This window comes from Cyanistes caeruleus, chromosome 1 (genome assembly GCF_971803275.1).
Source record: "Cyanistes caeruleus chromosome 1, bCyaCae1.hap1.1, whole genome shotgun sequence".
NCBI classification, from domain to species: domain Eukaryota; kingdom Metazoa; phylum Chordata; class Aves; order Passeriformes; family Paridae; genus Cyanistes; species Cyanistes caeruleus.
Genome location: NC_141701.1, coordinates 132,220,143 through 132,243,538, shown reverse-complemented (window position 1 = coordinate 132,243,538; position 23,396 = coordinate 132,220,143). Strand labels below are relative to the sequence as shown.

General features: G+C 40.1%; 1 protein-coding gene across 4 annotated transcripts in view; it reads left to right on the top strand.

The window, feature by feature from the left end:
* The first annotated feature begins 326 nt into the window (after positions 1–326).
* RSU1 (Ras suppressor protein 1) overlaps positions 327–23,396 on the top strand; it is a 103,092-nt gene continuing 80,022 nt past the window's right edge. For 2 of the 4 annotated variants that reach the window (XM_086859082.1, XM_086859093.1), the window contains exons 1-4: positions 327–456; positions 702–813; positions 7,743–7,793; positions 22,574–22,694. In XM_086859082.1, coding sequence (XP_086715208.1) covers positions 705–813; positions 7,743–7,793; positions 22,574–22,694 — 281 coding nt within the window. In that variant the 5' untranslated portion in view covers positions 327–456; positions 702–704. Of the gene's footprint in view, positions 457–701; positions 814–7,742; positions 7,794–22,573; positions 22,695–23,396 lie in introns of those variants that run through there. The other 2 variants (XM_086859101.1, XM_086859104.1) reach the window with 2 other exon arrangements.

Genomic DNA, 23,396 nt, shown 5'->3' with positions numbered 1-23,396 from the left:
ACCCCCATGAAAGAGGTTACAAGTATAACTACACTCTGGGCGGTAAGGTTGTAACTCCAACGCCATGGCGCGGCGAGACCAGCTACAAGTGTTCAGAACATGGACCCAGCCCAGTTTTGCTGCTAGAGACGACTGGAAAATCCATGAAGGCACTTGGAGAAGTGGAAACCGCTGGTTAAATGCCCCGGGTATTTTTTGGTGTGGGTTATTTTGGCGATAACGTGCTCGGACTCTGGCAGCCTTTCCACAGCGCTCCCGCAGTCCCACCCGGCCGCTCGCGCCCCCGCCTCAGCGCGGGCGGGGCTGAGCTGCGCCTGCGCGCGGGGCGAGGCGGGGCGGGGCGGGGCGGCGCGCGCAGGATCCGCCGGGTCCGCCCGCTGTCCCGCCGTGGGATCCGCCCGCCGTCCCGCAGCTCCCCGCCGCTTCCCACCGCTTCCCGCCGTGTCCCGCCGTGTGGTGAGTGCCCTCGGGCAGGGCCGGGCCTGTCCGTCCGTCCGTCCGGGCCGGGAGTGCGGTCGGCATCCCAGGCAATGCTTCGCTGGCCGGGGCGGGACGGGACAGGGCCCCCGGCGGCGCCGGGCAGGGGGTTCTCTGCCCTCGGGAGCCTCGGGGCCGGGGCCATATCGGTGCCGTCCCGGTTGGAGCCCTCGGCGGGGATCCCCCGGTGCCCGGCTTACGGTGTCCATTTCTGCCCCGCCTAGACCATGTCCAAGTCCCTAAAGAAGATCGTGGAGGAGAGCAGGGAGAAGAACCAGCCCGAGGTGGACATGTGCGACCGCGGCATCTCCAGCATGCTGGACGTGCCCGGCCTATGTAGGTACCGGCGGCGGCGGGCGGGCACAGCGCGGAAACTTCCTTATTTGTCCCGGGCGAGCGGGGGCCGGCCCTGGGCGCGGGGGGTCCGGGCCACCCCTCCCTGCCCCGGCCCCGCTGCGGTGGTGGGGCCGCCCGAGGCTCTTGGGACATGGGGAGGCTCGGGGAGAGATCCGTGGGCTGAGCGAAACGCCCCAAACCCCGCACCAGGCTGCCGGCAGCGCAGCAAGGAGCCGTGTGTGTGTCCGGGGGAACCCCGCACCGGGGCTCGGCGTTCCCTGCCGCACAGCTGGCATTCTGGCACTTGGCTGATGGGCCGACTTTCCCTCTTCTCTGTCCTGCTGCTGGAGCAAAAACACCAGCCAAGTAGCATCTCCACTGGTTTTTTTAGAAGGGATAGGGTGACATAAGCCTGCAACTACCGGGACTTGTCTCCGAAGGAGAGGACAGTAATACTGTATCACAGATACAGCAGCATCGTGCTTTGGATATTACATGATTGTACATGCTTCCTGAACCATGACAGGCTGCTGCTGTTGGTAGGGTGCATTTGCTGTAGTTAAATTTATACTAAATACAGTATATCATTAGCAACATGTTGTTACGGCTCTGGAGAACACATAAATGGAGAGCAAGTTAGGTATCTTTGCCTTGCTAAAGTGCACATGGTATGACATAGCCAATACTTATGGAATTAAAGTTGTGACTGTCTGCAGAGTGCACAGGCTGAAATTTTTCTGAATGCATGATGCTATGAGGGAAAAAAAGTAAAATCTCAACCAACCAAGGTACTTAAAACTCTTGACTGCATTGTGGCTTAGCTCTTTACAATGTTTGTTAAACTTGAGAGCAGACAGGAGCAAATGTACATGACTCTTCTTACAAGATATATATGAGCTTCAGGGAAAGGTATAGCTCACTACCAACTTGCCATTATCTGCAGAGTTGGGAGCACATCAAGGTGTCTTCAATCACATCAGTAAAGGATGAAGTCTTAAGTACAGATTTGCAGAACTAGGTTCTGTACTTAAGTCTTCATTCTATACTTAATCTTTTCCTGTTTCTGGGTAGTGCATGGGACTTTGTGAAGATGGTGTAAGGACCATACATATGAACTCATTAAATAGAAAGTTTCACTGCATTTCTATTGGATGAGCAGTTATTTGATACAAAGTAGTGTTTGGCTCACATTAATTACAGATCAATTTTGAGAACCATACTTAGATCTGTCAGGTATATGGGGCAGCAACAGAGTACTGTTACTTTTGTTAAGTAGGTTTGGTCCCTGCTATCAACACTAGACACATAATTAAACAGCTTTGGCCCTTTAAGCGTGGAAAAGGGATAATGTTGAAACACATTGATAATCCTAAAAAAGAAAAGTATTTTCTTGCACAAAGATTCTTTGGGATTTGTTATTCAGGCAGGGCCAGGGACCAGGGTGCTACACTGTGGTCCCCAGATGCTCCCTGATACCAGGTTGCTAATTAAGCATCTGAAATGTCTTTGGCAGGGAGCTCCATGCATGAAGTATAGACTTGTGGTACCCTGGTTAGACTGCATCAGAAGAGTCTCTGTGCAGATACTCTTGGTGCATGTCATGTGACTTGATCTAGCATGGGGATTTGGGACCTTTTTTCAATTTGAGATGGAAGTTAGGGAAGGGAGAAATGATGACTAATTTCTGTTAATTGCTTTTTCAGATATTACATTCACTGACAGAACATATAAGTTGTTCTGGGTTTGGGTTTTATTTTACCATGGAGGTATCTGCCTTCTGGAGAAAGATTACCTTTCACTAAATAAAAAATAATAAATAGGTATTACTTCTGAATTTTTAGTAATGGCTTGAGGAAGTGTTAAACTTGTTTTCAAATCCCTGTCATCTAACTCCAAATGGATGGTCTTCTCTAATGCAGATTGGATGTTTTGGTTTTCTCTGGCTCTCAGAACTGGCATGTAAGCTAAAGGAGTCTGACCTGGTACCTTTCCTTCTCTGTGTGTTGCATACCTTTCCAGGGCAGTGTTAAAGCTTGCCTTTTCATTTTTGTTTTTTCCTTCCATGAAGTAAATATCTCTGTTCAAAGCAGTCATCACTATTCATGCCCAGTGACTCTTCTTGCACGGCCTTTCATCTTTAAGGAGGGCCACTAGTAGATGTTGAGAATGAAGGCAAGTTTAGATAATGATTTTGGGGGAACATTTTTGGTTATTTGAGTTTTGTAGGTTGGAAGGTATGCCTGAGTTACAGTGTTCAATAGCCCCTGATCAGCATTTTATCTCACCTAATTGTTTAGTGGTTGTGAATGCCCCTACCAGAGTTGCCAAGTACCCCTTAAAGGTAAACTGCTCCCTGTAGTCCTTACTCTTCAAGGAAAGGACCAAGCCTTGTCTCACTGCATGTTTGAGTACTTGCTGAAAAGTGGCTAATGAGTTTGTAATTAACCTTTTTTAACTTAACTCACTTAGGGTTAATAGAGGCACAAAGATTTGGAAGCAGCATACCATGTAACATCTGTTCAGTGTGCATCCTTTTCCTTAGGTGTCATCCTGTTCTTGTCGTGTGTTTAGAAAAAAATAACAAAAAAAGTAAGTGATTTGAGGGAACTGGTATTATGTGGGGGCAAAGAGGAGGAAAGGGGAATATGGATACAACTCTCTCCTGGTTTCTCTTTTCAGTCTAGTGAATGGCTTGCTGCAGTGCAGGGCAGTCACTAATACTTCCTTTTGCATTGTCTTCCACCCTCTGTGGTAGCTGTGGGAGAGACAAAGCAGACAAAACTTGCCTTTATCAAGTACCAGTGTCTCTTTCCAATTAAGGATGAAATACTTCTATCTGGAAGGAGATTGACAGGATTACAAGACCTGTAAGCTTGCCAACCTTTCCATCTCTTCCCACTTTCATGTTTAGCAAAGAAAGAGTATGGTTACCAGTTTATACACAATGTGGCATTCAGATTCACAAAAAAAGATTAAGTAGTCCCTGAAGCACTTCTAACTTGGGAGTTTATTAATGTCCTTAGAGTAGAGTTCTATTTTTGGAATATTCCTCGAATACAGGCACTTCCATGTTTTCTCCTAATGACTTAAAGTACAAACTAGAATTGTGTTACAGACCTTCAGAGCATGGGAATTTTTGATGCTTTCAGAACTGTTATATGATAACCCTTTTTCAGACATTTTCTGTAGAAAAGAGATTTCATTTGAGACAAAAAATATCCCTTGATCTAAGTGTTCTGTGCTTTAGCTTGTTATGCAAATACCATGTGAAACAGTTTGAAGTGTTAAAGACTTCTTTTATTATTCCAGCATATGATAAAACAACAGTTACACCACTTATGTGCACATCTCTACTATAGTGGTGCATCCTCCATTAATAAAAAATGAATATTACAATAAATATATAAAATATATATTTATAAATAAATGTATAAATGAATAAATATTATAATAAAAAGTATTATATAAAATATAATTAAAAGTGTTCTGTTGTATTGGTTTGGGGTTTTTGCATCCATATTGTGAAGTATATAGATGACATTTGTTTATAAAGCACCCACTATGGACATGTAATGGTAGAGAGCATTAATAGACATCCTGTAGGCTGAACAAGCAGGTCCAGCAAGAAGGGAGTGATGTGCCCTTTCCCTAGCACAGCAAAGGATAGGGCATTTATTGATAGGACTTTGAATAGCCATCAACAACTATGGGATTGTTTGTAGAGTATGGACCAGTCTCGTTTATGTGTCTTTTAAGCAGTTGATATGGTGAAGCTACGAGTAAAGGAATTATTTTGCCCAAATAACTTGCGACATCTGCTCTGTTGTCAGGGAATGAATATTGGATGCAGTCCTATTTATGTGTTAATTTGTTCTCATTATCATTCCATCTGTAAGCTATTCATATTTTGCATAAAGTACATACTTGTGTGGTAGGAATTAACATGACTAGAATTATTTATCAGAAAGCTAGTGTTGATAAAATTGTTCATTCCTAAAATACTGCAAGCACAGAAGATGGAGAGGCAGGCTACTTGTAACAATACTGTAATGCTCATCCTGCATTAACTTCCTCCAGTGGGACAGGCAGTGTCTTATCTTGGCTCAGCAAAGTCACTGGGGTCTTCCTGTTTTGTGGGTGTGGGGTTTGTGGTTTTTTCTAATTTATTTTACTTAGGTTTGGTTGTTTTGTTAGGTTGGAGGGTTGGGGTTTTTTTGATGGAGAAGACTTTTATTTATTTTATATTTTCCCTCAAAAATTAGGTTGAGTATTGTCATCCAGATATTTTATGTAAAGCTAGCTTGCAGTGCATGGCAGCAGTATATGAAGAGATTTGTTAATAGCGCCACAATGGAAGAACCTAAATATTCTTCCTGTGACTTGCTCTTTTTTGAAGTAATGGTGGGACTGGGACCATAATGAGAATTTGTGATTACTATGCAAGTAAATTGCTCTGGCACTAGGTATTATCCTGACCCTAAGACTGTCAAATTCTGTCTGAATATCTGCTGCATTCATGAAATCACAGTAACTTATTGCCTCTATGCTAGTGACTATAATGTTACCAAGGTAGTGTCCAGAAGCTCCTGCAATGGCATCAGAGAGGTTTTAGCAATTTCCCTTGGGAATCTCAGTGCCCTTCCATTCTTGGGAGACTGGTACATGGGCTGAGTCATGTGACCTCTTAGATGTTATGCTTACCTGGGCTGTGTACATCCAAATCAAAATTGCCCCATGAGGCCCCCTTTAGCCTTCTAGATATTAACTGAGGATGTTAATCAGTTAAGACAGATGTCTTCCTTGTCAGACTTGATAGTTTAGTTGTCCTACAGAATGACTTTATGTATAAGATGAGGTAAATCTCAGTCAGCTGCTCCCACAACACAGTCCTTTTCACAGAAGTAGGCATGTGGCAGTGTAAGGAAAACATGTCATTTCCAGGGGCTGGTTGTTTGACTCGGGTCTGTTGAATATTAGTGAGCAAATTTCCCTCTGTGTAAGGAGTGAGCAAGTACTGCTCTCTTATCTTGGCTCCCTTTCTTAAAATGCTTCTGAACTTGCTTCTGAACTGGTAGTAGCTTTGGACCTTTCAAGACTGAGGATTCTCTTTGTCTTGATGTGTCTAAAATGCTGCTGGAAGTAGTCCAGAGCACAGACACCTAAACCTTTGCTCTTTTCAAAATTGTATTGGAGTGTAGCCTTTCTTCTTCCTTTGGGGGATGTCAGCATGCTGTTGCTGGTCAAAGATGCCATGGGACTTCTTGTCATGCATCAGGATTGACTGAGATAGTGGAGTTTCAGACAAGGTGTCTAGGCTTCAGTTAAATTTGGACAGTAAAATACAGATTCAAATGTCTTTGGTCTAGGGATTTCAGCCTTGAAATTTTTAATGTGGACTTAGTTCTGTTCTGTATAGATGTGAGAGAGAAAACCTTTCTGAAAGTAGTCTCAGTTGAAGAACACAGTGATGGGACAAAAAAAGGAGAGGGAGTAGTGAGAATAATCCTTCTAACCTTGTTGCTAAAGGCCAGTGGTGCACATGGCTTGATGCTGTAGTCAAAGGGCTCACCTTTAAATATGCACAGAACTTATTATGGTATTTAAATCCATCAGGAGTTCAGTGTTCAGCAGACCAAAGTCTGCAGCCCCAGAGCTTTATTGCCTTTGAGTAAGCATCCATGCTTTATTTGTACAGACGTGATGACGTTGTTTAACTTTGCTGCTTTAAAAGCAAAGTGAAAACGAAGCAACTCTGTATAGTATAAAAAAAACCCAAAAAAATCTGCATTCTTTTTTAAAAAAGCAAATTTTTTTGTTAATACTGTTGAGTCTAGGTAAAGCCTCAGGGCTCCAGAATGACTTGTTTCTGAAGTGAAATACAGAAAAAAATGGTTTTTTCCCTGGGATTGATTCCTGGGATTTTTTCCCTGGAAGATTTGATCTTGCTATGGTCTAGGTTCAGTTGCCTTGCAACTGAAGACATCAGACTAGAGGACTTTTCACCTCAGTGGCAGGGCTGCCCTTCTGGTGGTTGTGTTCTTATTAGTCAGGCTTGAATATCAAAGGCCCATGAAATGTTGACTTTTACTGATTGTCAAGTTACTAAAATAGCTAAACCAAGAGAAAAAAAAAGTATAAAGCCTACTTAGGCATTTATTCACAAGCTTATGACTGTCTCCAGAATCTTCTCTCATTTTGCTGTGTAAATTGCAATCCTATATTTATCTATATGGGTAAGTACTCAGTAGTGTTAAATGGTTGCTTATGGTTCAGTCATCACCAGTGTGCCTTCTAAGTTTTAAAGATAGAGCTCTTTGTGGAGACTGCTGCTCTTGTCTACCCTTCAGTGATGATTTTCCTACAATACTTCTACAGACTTTCTATGGTTTTCTTTCCCTGTCCTCTTGTTCTGCATAGTGAGGTGGTGCAGGCAGTACTTGGAGTGCTCAAATTTTGGGAGAAATTCAGGGAGGTGCTATTTCTTCTTTTCTCCTCCCTGCCTTTCCTTCCTTCACAACCTGCAATTGAACAGGGAACTGTGGTGATGCTTTTTTTTTTTTTTTTATAAAAACACTGAACTTTCTGATGTGATGGTGCCTTTGAGTGACCGCTTTCATTCTCCTAACAGATTATATTTGCCTGTGTTGAGTCATCAGGTTTTTCAAGGATTAGCTGAAACAGGTTGCTGTATCTGTGAGTAAAACTCTCCATGTTGTCTGATGCAGTAACAGAAATGTGAAATAAAAGGGCAGAGGAGTAGGTGGATGTGTCCTTTAGTTTTCTGCTTCTCTTGTTTATTTGTGACAATACACGTGAATCAAGTTACTGGAGTGGAAAGAATAACTTTGCTATTTTTTTGTCAGCTGAAACAGATAAAAGCTCTCAGTTGCCATGTCCATAAACTAACTTCTTTCTCTGTTCATTTGCAGTTACGCTATCTCACATCACACAGCTGGTTCTGAGTCACAACAAGCTTACAAGTAAGTATGTTCCTAGTTTTGGACTTCTTGCAGGCAGTCGAGTAACATTGAAAAGCTGCTGCTTCTTGTTTAGCACGTCATTAAAACTAAAGAGATTGAGGGTGTTATTTAGTAGCCATTTTCAACATGCCTTTCCAGCTTCAATACAGACCTGCAAGGTACTGGAAGATCTGTACTTCTCAGTATTGTAACCAGTTCAGCCAGAAATCCATGTCCTACTGTGGCACTAAAGTCCTTATGTTAAGGTGAGGACTTTTGAAATTTTTAACTGCATCAGAAGCAACAGAGTTTGTATTTTAGTGAATAGATAATTAATTTGAAGCAAAGCAGATTACAACTGCACTTCATTACTTCTGTAACCAAACATATATGAACAAGGCCAACTGAATGTCAGCATCAGGCATGGAAGTCAAGTAGCCTATTTCTGTCCAAAAAAAGGTTGTCTCTTGGTCATACTGCACACTCCGCCTTCAGGTTGTGGATCCTGTTTCCCACAGTGAAGAAGCCCCTAAGTGAGGTGTTGATGAGCAGCATGTGAAGAAGAGCAAAAATGTGAGACTTAACTTGGTGGAGGGAGATACCAGACCGACTTTTGCAAGGCTAAGGTTTTTGTGGGTTTCTTTGTTTGTTTTTGTGGTTTATCTACCAGTGTCTTGTGCAAACATTCGTACTTCTTGGTTGTTGAACTTCAAGCAGTGAATTTTGTCTCACCCCTGTTTCTGTATATCTTCTAAAGAGAAGTGTTGGACTTGCTGATGTTCTTTCTCTTGTCTGCTCTCTGTGTGTGCCAGTGGATTTCTCTGTAAACCAGTCCTCTTGTTGAAACTCAACTGGAGAGATGAAATGGGGAGGGGAATGGAACCAGTAAAGTGGGTGTGTGTTGACAGGAGGGGTATAAGAGCATAGCTGCTTTAGAGTCTCCAAGTACAAATTGAGATGGGTCTTAAGAAACACAAACAAAATAGTAAAAGTCAACCTGTAGAACACTACACCACTTGCTGCATGAGCTGTAAAGTAGTATGTGTTATTTAAAACATGTGAATTAATGCAAAAGTGTCACTATAGTCTGAGCATTTGCAGAGGATTAAGCATGAGGAAAATATAAATATCCTTAGATTTTAGCACATAAGCACTTCACTGGATGCAGTTTATGGGGTCCTAATGCGTAGCTTAAAGGGTTTGTAGTAGTAAATAGATAAAATTATGAGCACTTTGTGACTGGCTATGAGAACTATGAATTAGTTATTCAGGACCCTTCTTTTGATAGTGTAGTGCTCTCTAGACTGCCATCTAGCTATTTGTTTTTATCCCATTGTAGTTTCCAAAGAAATCTCAGTTTAATTACAAATGTGAGTAACAATTTCCAGCCATCTGGCATGTAAATGGTGACTGAAGGGTAAATTAACAGGCCAGTTAAGCGAGGGAAAATCCAAAGTGCATCACTACTAAACATGCAGCTCTGTCCATGGTTTAGAAGGCTATAAAGTTACAAACAGCTTGAAGCTGGGAGAACGTTTTGAGAAAGACTGGTACTTTTTCTTTGGGCATACTGCCATCTGGCATCTGTTATCAGCCTCTGGTGGAGCTGGGCTGTGGGGCCACCCAGCTAGTGACTTTTGTGTGTTCCCTCAGGTACTGCAGGGAGATAGATGGTTCTCTCTGTACTTGAGCTTCTGAAAGCTAGGCAGTTAATTGTACTCTGCCACTGCAGCTTTCTCTGCAGCATTTGGAGGGTTGCAGGCACCTTGAGATAGCAGTTCATTCTGCGCACCTTTGTCTAATTTTTGTGATCAGACTGCTTACTCAAGGTTGGGTACCTTAGTGCTGACAGGCAAAGCTTCTCTCTCTTGCTGATTGTTTACTCTGGTATGTCTGAATGGTTGCTTACCTCACACAAGGATGAAATGAGTTGGAAATGTTACTTTGTCAACTTCACTGTTCTTTGTCTGAGGTTTATGAGTCATAGAACTTTAGAAATCTGACACTTTCAGACTGCCAGTGAATCAGCTCTTCCACCTACTGCCTTACAAATTTTATCATAGCTAAAGGATGTCAGCTGAGCACACAACTGTCTGGGCAGATAGCAGGTGTCTGCCTTGCTCTGAGGAAGAGGAGATATGCTGAAACTCCTGCATGGAGACTTGAATCATGGTAAACCTGTCTGTCTCAGATGTGAGCCTGGGGAGGGCATACGCTTCAGCATGAGCTCCACACTGAAAAGCTGAGTAACTAACCTATGTCCTAGCTGAGTCTTAGCTGCAGTGGGGAGGAAAGATACAGTAATAGGAAGTGTCTAAGAAGGATGTATTCAGGTTGACTTTAACTATTCAAGAAAAATACAGAGTGTACTGCTTAAAGCAGTTTTAGTTTTCAAAATAGTTTAGACTGCTGTGACTATAAGTTTGTGTTACATTACATTAAATCTCAGCCTTCAATGAACTGCTTTCTCCTAAAGTTGCCATCAGATCAGCAGGCTATAAGTACATACCTTCTCTCAGCCAAGGGATCCTGTCAGCCTTTCTAATTGCTGTGTTTGGGTTTCTTTCATAGAAAGGTAAGACCACTGCTTGTCCTGAGAGGTAACACATCGAGTCTGAAACTTACTCTTCTTTCACAAATGGATGTAGACACTTAAATAGACAGCACACATTTTTAAAAGGCTAAATTTCAAGTTCATATTCTCATATTTGACACTGTTGACCTAATCTTTTAAACTGTGTAATTAATTGTCTTAGCAGATTGTTCTTAAAATGACTAGGAAGCTGATGGCAGTGACACTTGACATGCTGCAGTAAGGTCATATTAGCATCTTCTACTAGTTTTCTGCCATTTAAATGAGTGTTCTGCTAGCCTTTTTTTTTTTGGTGTTTAGAGTAAATATGTCTATCTGAAAGAATAAATAAATGTAAAAAGTGGATATGCATATTTTTATGTAAACATACTTTTTATTCTTGCTGGGAAACTATTAAAATTAAGTAAAGTTTAGTCAGCAAGTATGAGGACTGATCTATTAAATCCATCATACTGCTCAGAATACTTTTGTGGCATGGATTTTATTAGTATTTCTAGTGTGCTGTTCATGCTTCACTTATGTGTCTAAATCATTCATTATCAGAAGTACTCAAGTCCACATTGATTTTTCTGGAAGATATTAGGCTGATTTTTTTTCAGCTATCTGGTGATGTGCTAATGGAAGAGTCTTGAACTGGCTTTTTCTGCTCTAGGTGACTTCTGAAACAACTAGTTGAGTCTGTCCTTTGCTACTTGGTGAGAACTTACTGTGCTTCAAATAAAAGCAAAATTCTCAGGGAAGCTAAATAGCTGTGAATCTACAGTCTTATTGAACCAGGTGCTGCTTAAGTGACAAAGCTGGGATAATTCCTTGGTAGGGTCTCTGACAGAAAGCAAAAGGAGAAAGTGAATATTTGAGCTTTTTCTTGGCATAATGTAGACATAGGGGCCAGTGTCTGTGTATGTTGTACTGGGTGTTTTTTTGTTCCATTATTTAGTCATTTTAAATCCTTCTATCCAGTATACAGCTGAGAAGCGAAATTCAAGATAGTCTTAGCCTGTATAGGTTGTCTGATCCTCATCCAGGTGTCTTTTAAACCTACTGGCTACCATCAAAATAAATGCAATGGAAGTCCTAAAAAATGTTTTTTTGGACTTCCATTGTGTTTTTAGGAAATGAGTGGCTGAACTGTAGATATTTGCCCTTCAGTGTGGTGGATTAATTTGGGTAGATGTGACCAAGTTGTTTTTGTTCCATGTCACTTGATGGTAGCTGAGGGACATACAGATAATATTCACCTCTTGCTCAATAGGATTATTTATGGGACATGAATAGTGGTAGGGAATTAAAGTAGCTGTGCTAGAGGGGCAGAGAGGGAGTTTGAGCCACAGGACATACTATTGTAGAAACCACATTCGATCAGTTTGGTCAGCCACAAATACTGTTTCTACATCATCTGTGCAACAGTAGAAATTTTTATGGGTATTTATGCTTCTGTTTTGTCTATTTCTAGGCCTGCTTCACTCAAATTCAGGTGGAACATAATTGAAAATCCGCAGCAGTCCTGGCCATTTGCTCATCTGGTGCCTTTGTGCAGGGTGAAAGTGACCTTCAGGTCTTGGTGTAGATCTGTGTGTTCTGCAGGGCCAGCTGCCATGATTCCTTGACACTGCTGCTCTGTGGTTCATGCTGGGTTAGCAGTGACAGTCATGTGTTAAGGAATTTTTCATAGAAGTTCTTGAAATCAGTCTTAGATCTACTTTGTTCAGAGCTTGTGCTTTAATAATAGTTCTGGGGAGCAGGCTGGGAATTGCCAAATACTGACATTTTGGGGAGGCCAGGTCAGGGAGAGGAAGGGATGTCACCAGGCTTGTCTTTTTAATCTAGGTCTTGCCCCATATCATTTCAAGCACAAGGTGGAGCTCTGGGAGACCGTGTAAAATAGATCACTGGAGTCAGGATAGGGATTTTTTCTGAGCTGGTGGTAGGGTTTGTGTATGACAAACATATATCTGTGACATGTCTTGAGGGCTCATGAGGTTGTATTTATTTATGTATTTAATTTGTAAACTGATTGTGCTACTACAACAAATGGCTACCTTTGACTGGAAAAAAGTATCTTTGCAGGCTGAAGTCAGCAGGTAGGTTAGGTTTCACCTTTTGTTCCCCTTGTACCACCAGATTTGTAAGTGAGCAAGAATGGGAATAGAGCTAGCAACAGAAAAAGACTCACTTTAATAAGGAATACTGATAGAGCATAAAAATGTAGGTTATATTTTGTATGCCTTTTCCTGGAAGAGCAGCTTTTGTGTACTATTTTGGCATAAAGTATGAAGGGATACTGAACCTTCTGGACTTTAGATAGATAGGCTAACTCAAGGTATTCTCCAGACACTTAAACATACACAGAATTTCACATCCTAGTATAGGATGGGAAGTCCTTACATGCTATGCTGATGGAGTTTTGACAGCTAAAATCCATGTACTATATTGTGAATAGGAAGTGTGTTTGAAGAGGTTTCAGTGCTCAGTTTGTCTGTTATCCCATCCAGAGGGGCAAAAGAGGGGAAGATGTGATTGGAAAGCAGGCTGGAATATTAAAGGTTACTTCAGCATTGACAGCAGATGTGAGTGCTGGTTGTCATCAATATCTATGCAACTATTATACTGCCAACCTGTTTTATTTTCACTTCTTTTGGGATGTGCAGTAAGTCTTTGACTTGTAACTTCTGTGGCAATTATTTGCATTACCTGCCAGTGGTGGTTGATTAACGTTGGAATAATTTGAAGAAATCAATTCAGAGATTCTATCTTTTGTGTGGTTACCTGTTTGTACCTGGAGTGTTACTGCTGCCACTGAAGTACCAATACTCTGCGGTTTGTCCAGTAGAGGTCACTGTTAGAGTACATTTAGCAGTTTTACTCCTGGGAAGACACTTGTGTTCCTGGTAGCTGGTAGCTATTCATCCTGCCTGGTAGGTGATGGTGGACAGCAACTTCGTTTTTGCTGTTCTCCTCAGTCTCCTTAACCTCGGGTGATCCTGTGCTCACTGTCTTCACATGTTCTTGTGCTGTCTGTAAATGATCTTAAAAGTTTTCTGCTATTTATAGCTATCTCCTGATGATTTCTATATCCTTTTGTACTCATGCTCTGATTCCTTACCCAGTACTATCAAATGATTAAATGATTAGAGATCAGGAACAGCTATTTTTTTCCTCAAACCTCTTCTGTGTTACCTGATCTCGTGCTCTCTGTCCACCTCTACCTTTCTTCTGATCTGATGTCCTATACTGTTCTGTGAACTTTCCACTGTTTCTCCCTTGATTCTCATGTAATCCTTTACTCACCTTTGGTCCCTTCCTTTTTGTGGGGTGTTCCATTAGTTTTTTGCTGCTGGTTCCCATTTCCAGACCTGAATTTTGTTTGAGTTCACTTTGTGCTCGTGTCAGAATAGCTGTGTCTCATTGATCATTGTTCTTTTGACAGCTATGTGGTCACCCTTTATCATCACTGTACATTTTGCCTTCTTTCAGCAGAGCACTTCAAAACTTTTTTTTTTTAATGCTCACACGACTTACTGCTTCTTTGCTCAGCCATCTCCTAAATTGTTTTTGTCTCTGTGTGTGACCAGCACAGAAGCTTGTCTCTTTTTTTGCTGTTAGCCCTCTTGACTGTGTCCTTTATCTTTTTTAGCATGCTGCTAAAAATCTCTTGGTTTAATTTTTACATTAGGATGTCTACTTTCTGAGTCACCTTTCTGGCTGTAGTCTGTACCTGGATGTATTGGAGGTGGTCCAGAGACAGCAACACTGCATCTGCCTGTCCTGAATTCCTTCCCAGTCTAGCTGCTTTGTCTGCTGAAATGTGTGATGGTGTCTCCCACTGGTATTGTCTGACACTGTGCATCTTGCCGGGAATCAAGTTATTTATATAACAAACTTGCAGACTTCTGGAAGGAACTAGATGACCGAGTACTCTTTACTCTTTGTTCCTTCTTGTATTCTCCTCTGCTATGCTTCTGCCTCTGCTTCCTTCTGGTAAGTCATTCCATGCTGTTGTCCTGATGTTATGTACCCCAAAATGGGGCAGGTAATGTCTGCAAGGTGAGACTAGGGCCACGACCAAAGCACGGGACTTGTGCCCGAAAATGTCTATCATCTATGTGTGGGAGAGATGCTTTAAGCTAACTGTAAGCCTCTAATGTCTTTGTTAAGTTTTGATTTGGTTTTACTTCCTATTTCTGATGTTGGGATCTCTAATGGGAAATATCTTTATAAATGCAGTATACAGGAGGATGTGAAAAGCAGAAAGAGGAAGATCTCTATACATATGAGTTATTAAATTTGTGACATTCTACTCAAATGTTTAAATTAAATACCTTGTTAGCTTTTTCTTTTCTCCCTGAAGAAAGCCCCAAACCTTTGTTCTGAGAAAATACAGATGGTAGAATATTTTAATTTAAAATAAATATAATATCAACTTTGCTTCTGAGAAGCTTTGGGGGAATGGAACAGAATAATGTGTGAAAGAGTTTTGTGCTGTAATGGTATAAGGATACATGCAGAAAGTACCCAATTTATGCATAAATTAAATTGTCAAAGTTTGTGCTGTATGGCATCAAAGTCAGTTTTGCACCATAAGTAAAGTGACCATACTAAACAACGCTAGACACAAATCACTTGTCTTGAACATAATTCTTCAGAAACTTATGTTCTTCTCTTATTAAAAGACACCTGCAAACATATTAACTCCTTTTTTTAAGTCTCGGTGTTTTCTGACATATTAATACAAATCTCTTGTGTCTTCACTTATTTCCCAGTGGTTTAAAATATCTCTATTTTTTTTCTGGAAGTGATGCCTTGAGAAGGCTGACCTAGAAGAGAGGCTAGGAAGAGTTAAAGAATAGAGTAAGTATTCTTTAAAAGGCCTTAAAGGATACACCTTGAGTAGTACAAGAGCCTGGCCAGGGCTACACCCAAGATGAACTCACAATGGTCACAAAATGGACGACTGGTCACAAGGTCTCACACTTTTATAAGTTTTGGTCCATTTGCATGTTGGAGTTAACTGTCCAATTATAGCTTTAGGTTATGAAGTCACATCCTCCTTGATTTCTCTATTCAATTCATTGTTTTTTATACTTTTTGGGCCTGGAGCTTGTAACAGCTGTCCTTGATCTCAAGCTGGAAAAGGATTTTTTTGTCTACCTACCCTACTACTACCTACCTACCTACTAACATTTAATATGAAGCTCAGAGTTACGCACTAAAGCAGCACAGAATCTGAAAATATGAAAGCTAGAACTTAAGGTATAGAAGTCCCATATAAATGATCATTCTGTGTTTATATACAGATTGTAATGGAAACTTACTGTAAATCCTCTTGCCACATACAGACTATTTTGTGATTGGCATTTTCAAAGGAAGTGAACATTGCAAAAGTGAGCTCACCTCATTAGACGTTAATTTTGTATTACTGAATTTACTGTCTAACAAGCCAAGTAGAAATTTTTGGCTTCTAATATGGAAGGACTGAAACAAAAAGGTAGATTTGGTGTAGATTGAGAGGAAACTGAATTTAGTTTTGTGTACTTGTTTTTGTACTCTATTTTCTATGTATTCTTTTGCTCTTTGAGTAGTCAGGTGTGTTGAAGTGGATAGCGACAGCATTTCCCTTCAGACCACTCATCATCTGCCCTTTTAACTTTTTCCATTCACATCCTAAGGCATAACCTTTGGGGTGAAATAATTCCCTGATCTTGATGTGATGATGGGCAATGTGGTAACTGGTTGCCCATACTGAAGTAGTATCTCCCATAGCTGGAAATGAAGTGTACAGTCAGTTGAAGCCTGGGAGAAGATAACGTAGAGGCGCAGGGAGGACTCTGTACCAAACTTAAGGAGGTGGCTTTAAGTACTGGGTATGGGAACCCCAAACTAGGAGAGAGCTTAATTCATTCCCAGTTCTGAGAACTGGAAGAGGAAACACACGTGCTGACTCCACTTTTGAGCAGTGAGCTTTTTTACTGCAGCCTCCTCTGTGGGTGTGTTTAGAGGACAGGCTGGTGTCCCCACTCACCAGTGTCAGCACAGCAGCCTGCAGTGCTGCATAGGGGAAAGACTCAGTTAATCCAAGTTTCAGTGAGATATAGTCCTATGTGCATTTCTAAAAACATTTCAGTGATGTAAAAAATTTAAATAAATCCAAATACTGGCTAATAAGACAAACTGAAATCATGAAAAATTTTTTAAACACACTTAAAGCAGGATTTTGTAAATAAGCACTGCTAGGCACACAGGTATCTACACAGGACACTTCTGAATAAGAGGCAATAGTGATCTTCACCTTTGAGGGTAATGTATAGTAATTGTTCAAGGCTTGGTATGCAGGACATCTTTGGTTAGTCCCTTTTGTAAACTGCAGAAAACATGTTAAATTGACTGAAGTGAAGAGAATATTGAGGAAGAGAAAGGTGAACTTACTGAACGAACTTCAGACAGGTTGATTTATCTAAAGCCAGCAACTGTGCAGTAGTGTGAAAATATGAAAAGAGCATGCTTAAACAGCTCAAACACTTGAAAGAGACTCACTGGAATTTAGTGATACTGTTTGCATTTGGTGGAAGCTTAATATTAAATCTTGACACTATCAACTGAAGTTATTTTGTCCTGCAGAAATTATGTTTCGTAACCATCTGCTGTTGAAGTATCAACACACAGATAATCTGACCAGTAATAAGGGCACAAAGCCTGTGTTCTTCAGCTTTTTGTATGGTGTACCTCAAGGTTTTTTTTCTCCCCTGACTTAAATATAAGACAGCAACTGTCTTGGCCGAACTGTGCACTTCTCACAAAGCAGTTACTGAAGATGAAGATGCTGTGGTTGACTACAGTAGTTCAAAAAGCTTGGCTAATACTTTGTTCTCTTCAAAAATACTTGCAAAAATGAAGGGTGTGTTTATATCCACATTTTTATAGATATCCTTATTTATACCATTCCTTAATGCTGTTAAAAATGCTAAAAAGCATCTCATTTTTGTGAGCTACTTTGGTCTTTGCAGTTAGGTGATATATTTTCAACATAGTAATCCCTTCCTAACCTCAGCCCCTTGGCTTCTAGTATTTCTCTCCAAACTCTGTCATCTTAAGCTGTTTTCTCAGAGAACAGATTTGTCCTTTCTCTTCACTAGATGTCACTTGATTCCCAGTGTCTTCTCACTGCTCTTCTCCTTAGACTCTGGCTCCTAAATGAAAGCTGTTTATTGACAAATTGCTTTGTTAGCACAGTAGCACATCAGTGAGCTATAGTATAATTTAAACATGTTCATAAGAACAGTTTCATATCTGAGGTAGATAATTAAAATAAAAAAAAAAAATCCTGCTGGTTTCTGGAAAGCGCTGAAGAGAGACAAGTTTGTTTGTAATGATTTCAGTGTGAGGAAGAATAATATCCATCTTTGGAAGAGTGAAGGGAGGGCAAAAGGGGAAACTGGAGCTACATAGTGTGTAAATTAAGTACTGTATGCTTCAGTTGGGATCAGGATTCTCTCCAGTTAGCTGCCAAGTATGATATCAGCATGCCTATGAATATTTAAAATGAAAACTGTTGTGTTCTCCCTCTGCTAATTCCTCTTTCATTTTGGTGAAGCTGATTGCTTCTCTTTCTGTACAACAGAGCCCTTGTCAAATTAATCTAAACATGACTCTAGCTCTATGAGTGCAGTTATATTGGATGCACAGAATGCATTATATATTTAGTATTCTAAATTCTTCCTCCCCCGTGAAATGTGAGTAACATTTCATGTCTTTATGACCTTTACACTAAGGGATCCTTACTCATGAAAGCTTCCTGTTGATGCTAACTGGATTAGCAAGTCTGCAGAACTGGGTTTATTATATTGTATAGCCCGCAGGTTTTATTTTAGTCTTAAAAAGTAGGTTCTTGCTCTTGATCCCAAGAAATCTGTACCTGGGATCCACAATAGACTAATTGGACTCTGGAAGGTTTGTATTGAGTTCTCTTTACTCTGTATGACTCTTGACCAGCTTTCCAGTGGAACAGTTTAATGAGAAACTGGCATAGCCATATAAATCTCCTTTCTGTCAGGTACTGCTATGTTAATAGCTCTTTTGGATAAATATTCCCTTAGAACCTGTAAAGGTTTGGAGTACTACTGAACATCATGTTCCTAGGTGTACTGCAGAATTATTTCTTTAAGTAAAGAAACATTCGGAAAAAAACCAGGGATTCTGCAGCTATTCAAAGTTTCTAAGGATGTGATTGCCAAAGGAATTAATCTCACTTTAAAAAAAAATAAAAATTCTTGTTTCTCTTGATATCTGATTCAAAAAACATTGACTTCAGTTGGAGGTTTTCTGTAGCCTTTGGGTCATATTTGTTGAGGAGATCACAAGCCTATTCATGCATAATTTTATGCATGATCAGGTATTACAGATAGCATTTTCCAAGCGGCAGTGGGACAGTGTTTATTTTGACTATTCACTGTTAAGGTTTAAATTAACTGAAATGTTTCATGCCTTTTACATACCATATGGTCATCTCTTGGAAACTTAAATTTTTGCTAAATCATTTCACTTATTCAGTTGGGTAGTTTATTGACCCTTCTAGTTCTTTCACCTGAAGTTCCTAATCTAAAATGTTTTTTATTTTAGTTTCAAACTGTAAGGGAAATTTGATACAGATCTTTTTTACCAAGAGTGTCTTCAGAAATGTTTAATTTAATGTCTTTACTAAACAAACAAAAAACAGACTAGATTTCATCTTTTAGATGCAAACACCTGAGTTTGTTTACTTTTGAAATTGTGAGGATTGCTGTTGTTTCCCAGGGCTTCACAGATGTTTAAGAGAAATAATCTTGGTAACTATTTTCAGAAATAATGACTTTCTGAAGCCTGTGCGTTTTCAGCTGTGTAAAGGGCCCTGGCACTACAGGAGGAATTGCATTGAGACCTGTCTGAATGGCGAAAGAACCATGGTGTGGAGCTAGAGGGAAAATAATGGACTTTGTTTTGTTCTTTTCCATTTCCTGTGTTCTTCGTCCTTTGTCAGAGGTTGGGTATAGAAAAGGAGTTGGATTTCCATGTCAGTTCCAGGTAGTGGTCTGAGAACCTGTTGACTTCCTGCTTTATGGAAAAGGTTTACATCTGAGATGTGATTCCAAGCTGCTGTCACTGATCTGGATGTTTTTAGTGCGTTGCTCTGCAGGCAAAGTAACTGTGCTGGGTGAAAGGTCATCCTAGCCCAGTGCCTGCTCTCCAACTGAGGGCAACATCAGACCTCTAGTAAAGATTGTGTCTGGTGCTGGCTTCTGGTTTTCAATGCTGAAAGAGAGCTAAGGCCCAGATCCAGGATACTCTAGGTGTGGAGTTACATAGGCATTGAATAGTATCATTTAATACTTCTTAGAGGTATTTTGGAAATAATTTTGTTAACTTTCAAACAGCTGCTGGTTGTATAGGAATAAAATGTAATAACTTGTAATACTTGTTAATGTAATAACTTGTCTCAAGGATGAGAACTTGATGTTTTAGCGCCTGAGAATTGCCACTAACTTCAGGGCAAAAAGAGTGTAAATGCTTTGAAGTATAACGGGTTGCCAATCCTTATTTCAGAAACATTAACAAAGTCCTCTTACTCCTTGTGGGCAGCCTATAGACCCTGTCTTTTACTGTCAACCAACCTTTGAAATCAAGAAGTCTACAGCTGTCATAGTGAATCACTGTATGCAGTTTCCAGTATTGAACAAGAGGAAGCTGTTCCTGGTCTTGTGAAGTGAAACTTAATATGAATGGGGCTTCATGATGTGACTGAAGCTTCACAGGAGAGCGCAAAGGCACTGGGCTGCCAAATTGTACTCACGTTGGCTGAGGGGGAGTTGTTAATGACACTGGGCAGCAGATGGTCTTAGAGGAGCTGTTAAGACACTGCGGATTGTACTGTAAATACGTGGGTGAATAGAACCAGGATGCTGACAGTTCACTCTCACAGCTCATCATGAGAAGGAGACTCGAGTGGAATTCAGTGTTGCCAGAACATGAATGCCTTGGGATTTGGCAGTCTGGTGTATATCTGGGAAGAGTTTTGCAACATAGCAGTGGGATGGTAGTCAGGTTGTGTAAAGTCTGAAACAGAGAGCATTATATGCCTAGTCAGCCTTGCTTGACCACTGATCTTTAGACCTGAAGCTACTATCCTGTGCAGTTTAGCTACAAGATCAGTACAGGAGTTAAACTCAGTCTTCTGATTTTCAATGAATACAAGAGAGCATTGATTTATATTACAAATTAATCTGAATTGTTGAACCAGAAAATAAACTGTTACAGGAATAAGTCCTCTCTTCCTCTCTTCCCTACCACAAGCATGGTGTTGACCTACTCTTCTGTTTTTCCTTCTCACAAAATACCACCAGGCATTCCATTCAAACCAAAAAGTACTGTTGTGGATTGGGGCTTTTCATTTTGATTTAACAGGGTAAGAAACAAAAGTGTTTCATTTAAATCCTTTGCTAAATACTTAGCCTTTTTCTCATCTCAGCCTGCTTACCAATGCACCTTTTAGTGTATCTTGAAGAAAATAATGATATAAAGTATCCTAAGTGTCAGTCACAACATGAAATACAGTATGTGGGGATTAAACAGATATATCAGGAGACAGTGATATATCTGTATTGGTCTTTCTATTGTTAGAGCTTTGACTAAAGTAAAACTTCTCTTTTCTAGTACTTCAGATTCCTAGTCTTCATAAATGCAGTTTCTGAGAAGATCAGAAACATGGTTTGCCTGTCCGTTGCATCTCATCAAAGTCAAATTATGAAGTCTAATTTCTGAAAGGAAAATATTTTATTACTGGTAATTACTTTTCTGGTGAAATATTGAGGCTGGAAACAGCTGAATGATGTCAATTAAAATCCTCAGTTAACTACTGTTAGGGAATAATTTAAAACAACAGCAGTAGTGAAATACCCTTTAGTTTGTGAACGCAGATAATTCTTGCTATTTTTGAATGACAGATAAGTATAGACCCGTTGGAAAATACCTCTAAGGGAGGTCTTTTAATTGTTCAGATTTGCCTTAATGACTTTGTATAAAAGTCTGCTAAAAACCTCCTGCAATGAATATGGCCCTCAACAGTAATATTTATGTAGTGTAATTAGAGTCTTTGTTAGGGATCCCATTATTGTTCACAGTGTAATTAGACTTAAAATCTAGTAAATGTGACATACTGCAATGTTGTGCTTTGTAAACATTATTGACTCCATTTTAAGACCAAGATTGCCTCATACCAACAAATAAAAAAAAATCATGGCCTCATAAAACCTTCTAATTATTTAGATGAGCACTCTGTGGGTTCCCGATGCAAAGTTGAGATTGAACCAAGGTGAATATTGAGCCCAGGTGCAAGCTTCAGTGCAGGTGACTTGCCAACCTCCTTTACACCTCAGCTGGCTGCTTAAATCTCACTAAGTTTAAGGGAGGAAGAGATGCAAATCTGAATAGTTTTTTAACCTCATTAGCACAGTCATTCGTATTGTGTTTCTGCCTTATTGTTCATGTTTCTAGATAATAACAACCCGCTATTGATCTGTTGGTCATCCACTGTAGCCATGTATGTGTATTGATCAGTTACTTTATTCCTCATGGGAGGTAACTGAAAACGAGTTTGGCTAAACAGTTCTTCTAGGACTGAATTTAATTTTTTTCTAAATTTTGTTGTATCTTAAATGACCAAGAATTTGGATACTAAATTGTTTAAGCAGTAAGCGGGATGGCCCATTGCTAAAAATTAGGGATTATTTTATGTTTGTTGTTAAAGACCTTTAGTACAACTGCTGTCTTGGTGTGTCATTACTTATATCATTAATGTTTTTTCCAGTCAAATAATGACATGATACAAGTCCCTCAGGCTCTGCACTTTTGCAACCTGTGTGTGCTACATGAATTGAGAGGACAGCCTGCTTCTCTTAGTTTGTAAGAGCACTTTTCCTTCTCTCTCTCTGCAGTGATCTTTGTTAGTCAAAATACCTTGCAGTTCTGGTAGTAATTTTTGAAGAGTATAAAATGAGTACTCTCAACAATGAGAACAGTTAGAGGGTTTTTGGATGTAAATTTTGCTTTTAATGGAATAATGAGATGTTTTCTGTGCTGCAGCTACTGTACAAACAGTGCAAACACCAGGTGCTTGTAAAGCATCCACAGTCTGGGAAGCTTGCTCTAATTGCAGTATCTCACTGTGAAAACTTTCCCACAGCTGTGCCAGCAAACATCGCAGACCTGAGAAACATAGAAGTGCTCAACTTTTTCAACAACCAGATTGAGGAGCTGCCTACACAGATCAGCAGCCTTCAGAAGCTCAAACACCTGAACCTTGGGTGCGTATCTAAACGCAAAACTATGCTGTAATAGAGATATTACCAAATGTCATCACAGCTGAACCTGTAATTTCTTATTTTTTGATAGTAAAGTTTCTTATTGAAAGTGGTTTTGGGGATAACCTGGGAATTACAGCTTCAGCATGTTCAGTTAATCTCCTGGATAAACAGAAGCTTAAATGATCAAGCACTTACTCTGGTATACCGATAACCGTGTAAGGAGAGCAGCAACTCATACTCATTGAATACTGTAGTCAAACTGAACAATTACTGACTTACTTCCCTAGCAACTGCTTCTTAATCCTGTGGTTACTGCATAAGAATCAAACTCTGTTTCCTGTTCTGATCTGAAAAAAACTTTAATTCGAAATTTTCAAATTTGGGTTTATAGACACTTCAGTTTACATTAAACCTGTAAAAGAAGCAGCATGTATTAGATGTGATGTGCATTTAGTTCAAAGAGCTAATATTGACTGAATTTGTGCCAGGGGTGTTTCTGTTAAGTGTTCAGATGCTATATTCCAGTAGAGTTGGTGATACTTTATAATAACTACAGTTGCAGAGGACTTTCTTGAATTATTAAGAAAACAAATGTGAGACATAAGACCTTCTTAAAATTAAATGGGCATATTAAAGTGTAACTATTTTGGAAAGTGCTGGTAGGTGTAAGCTTTAGCATTATAGGCTTCTCATAGAAAGAAT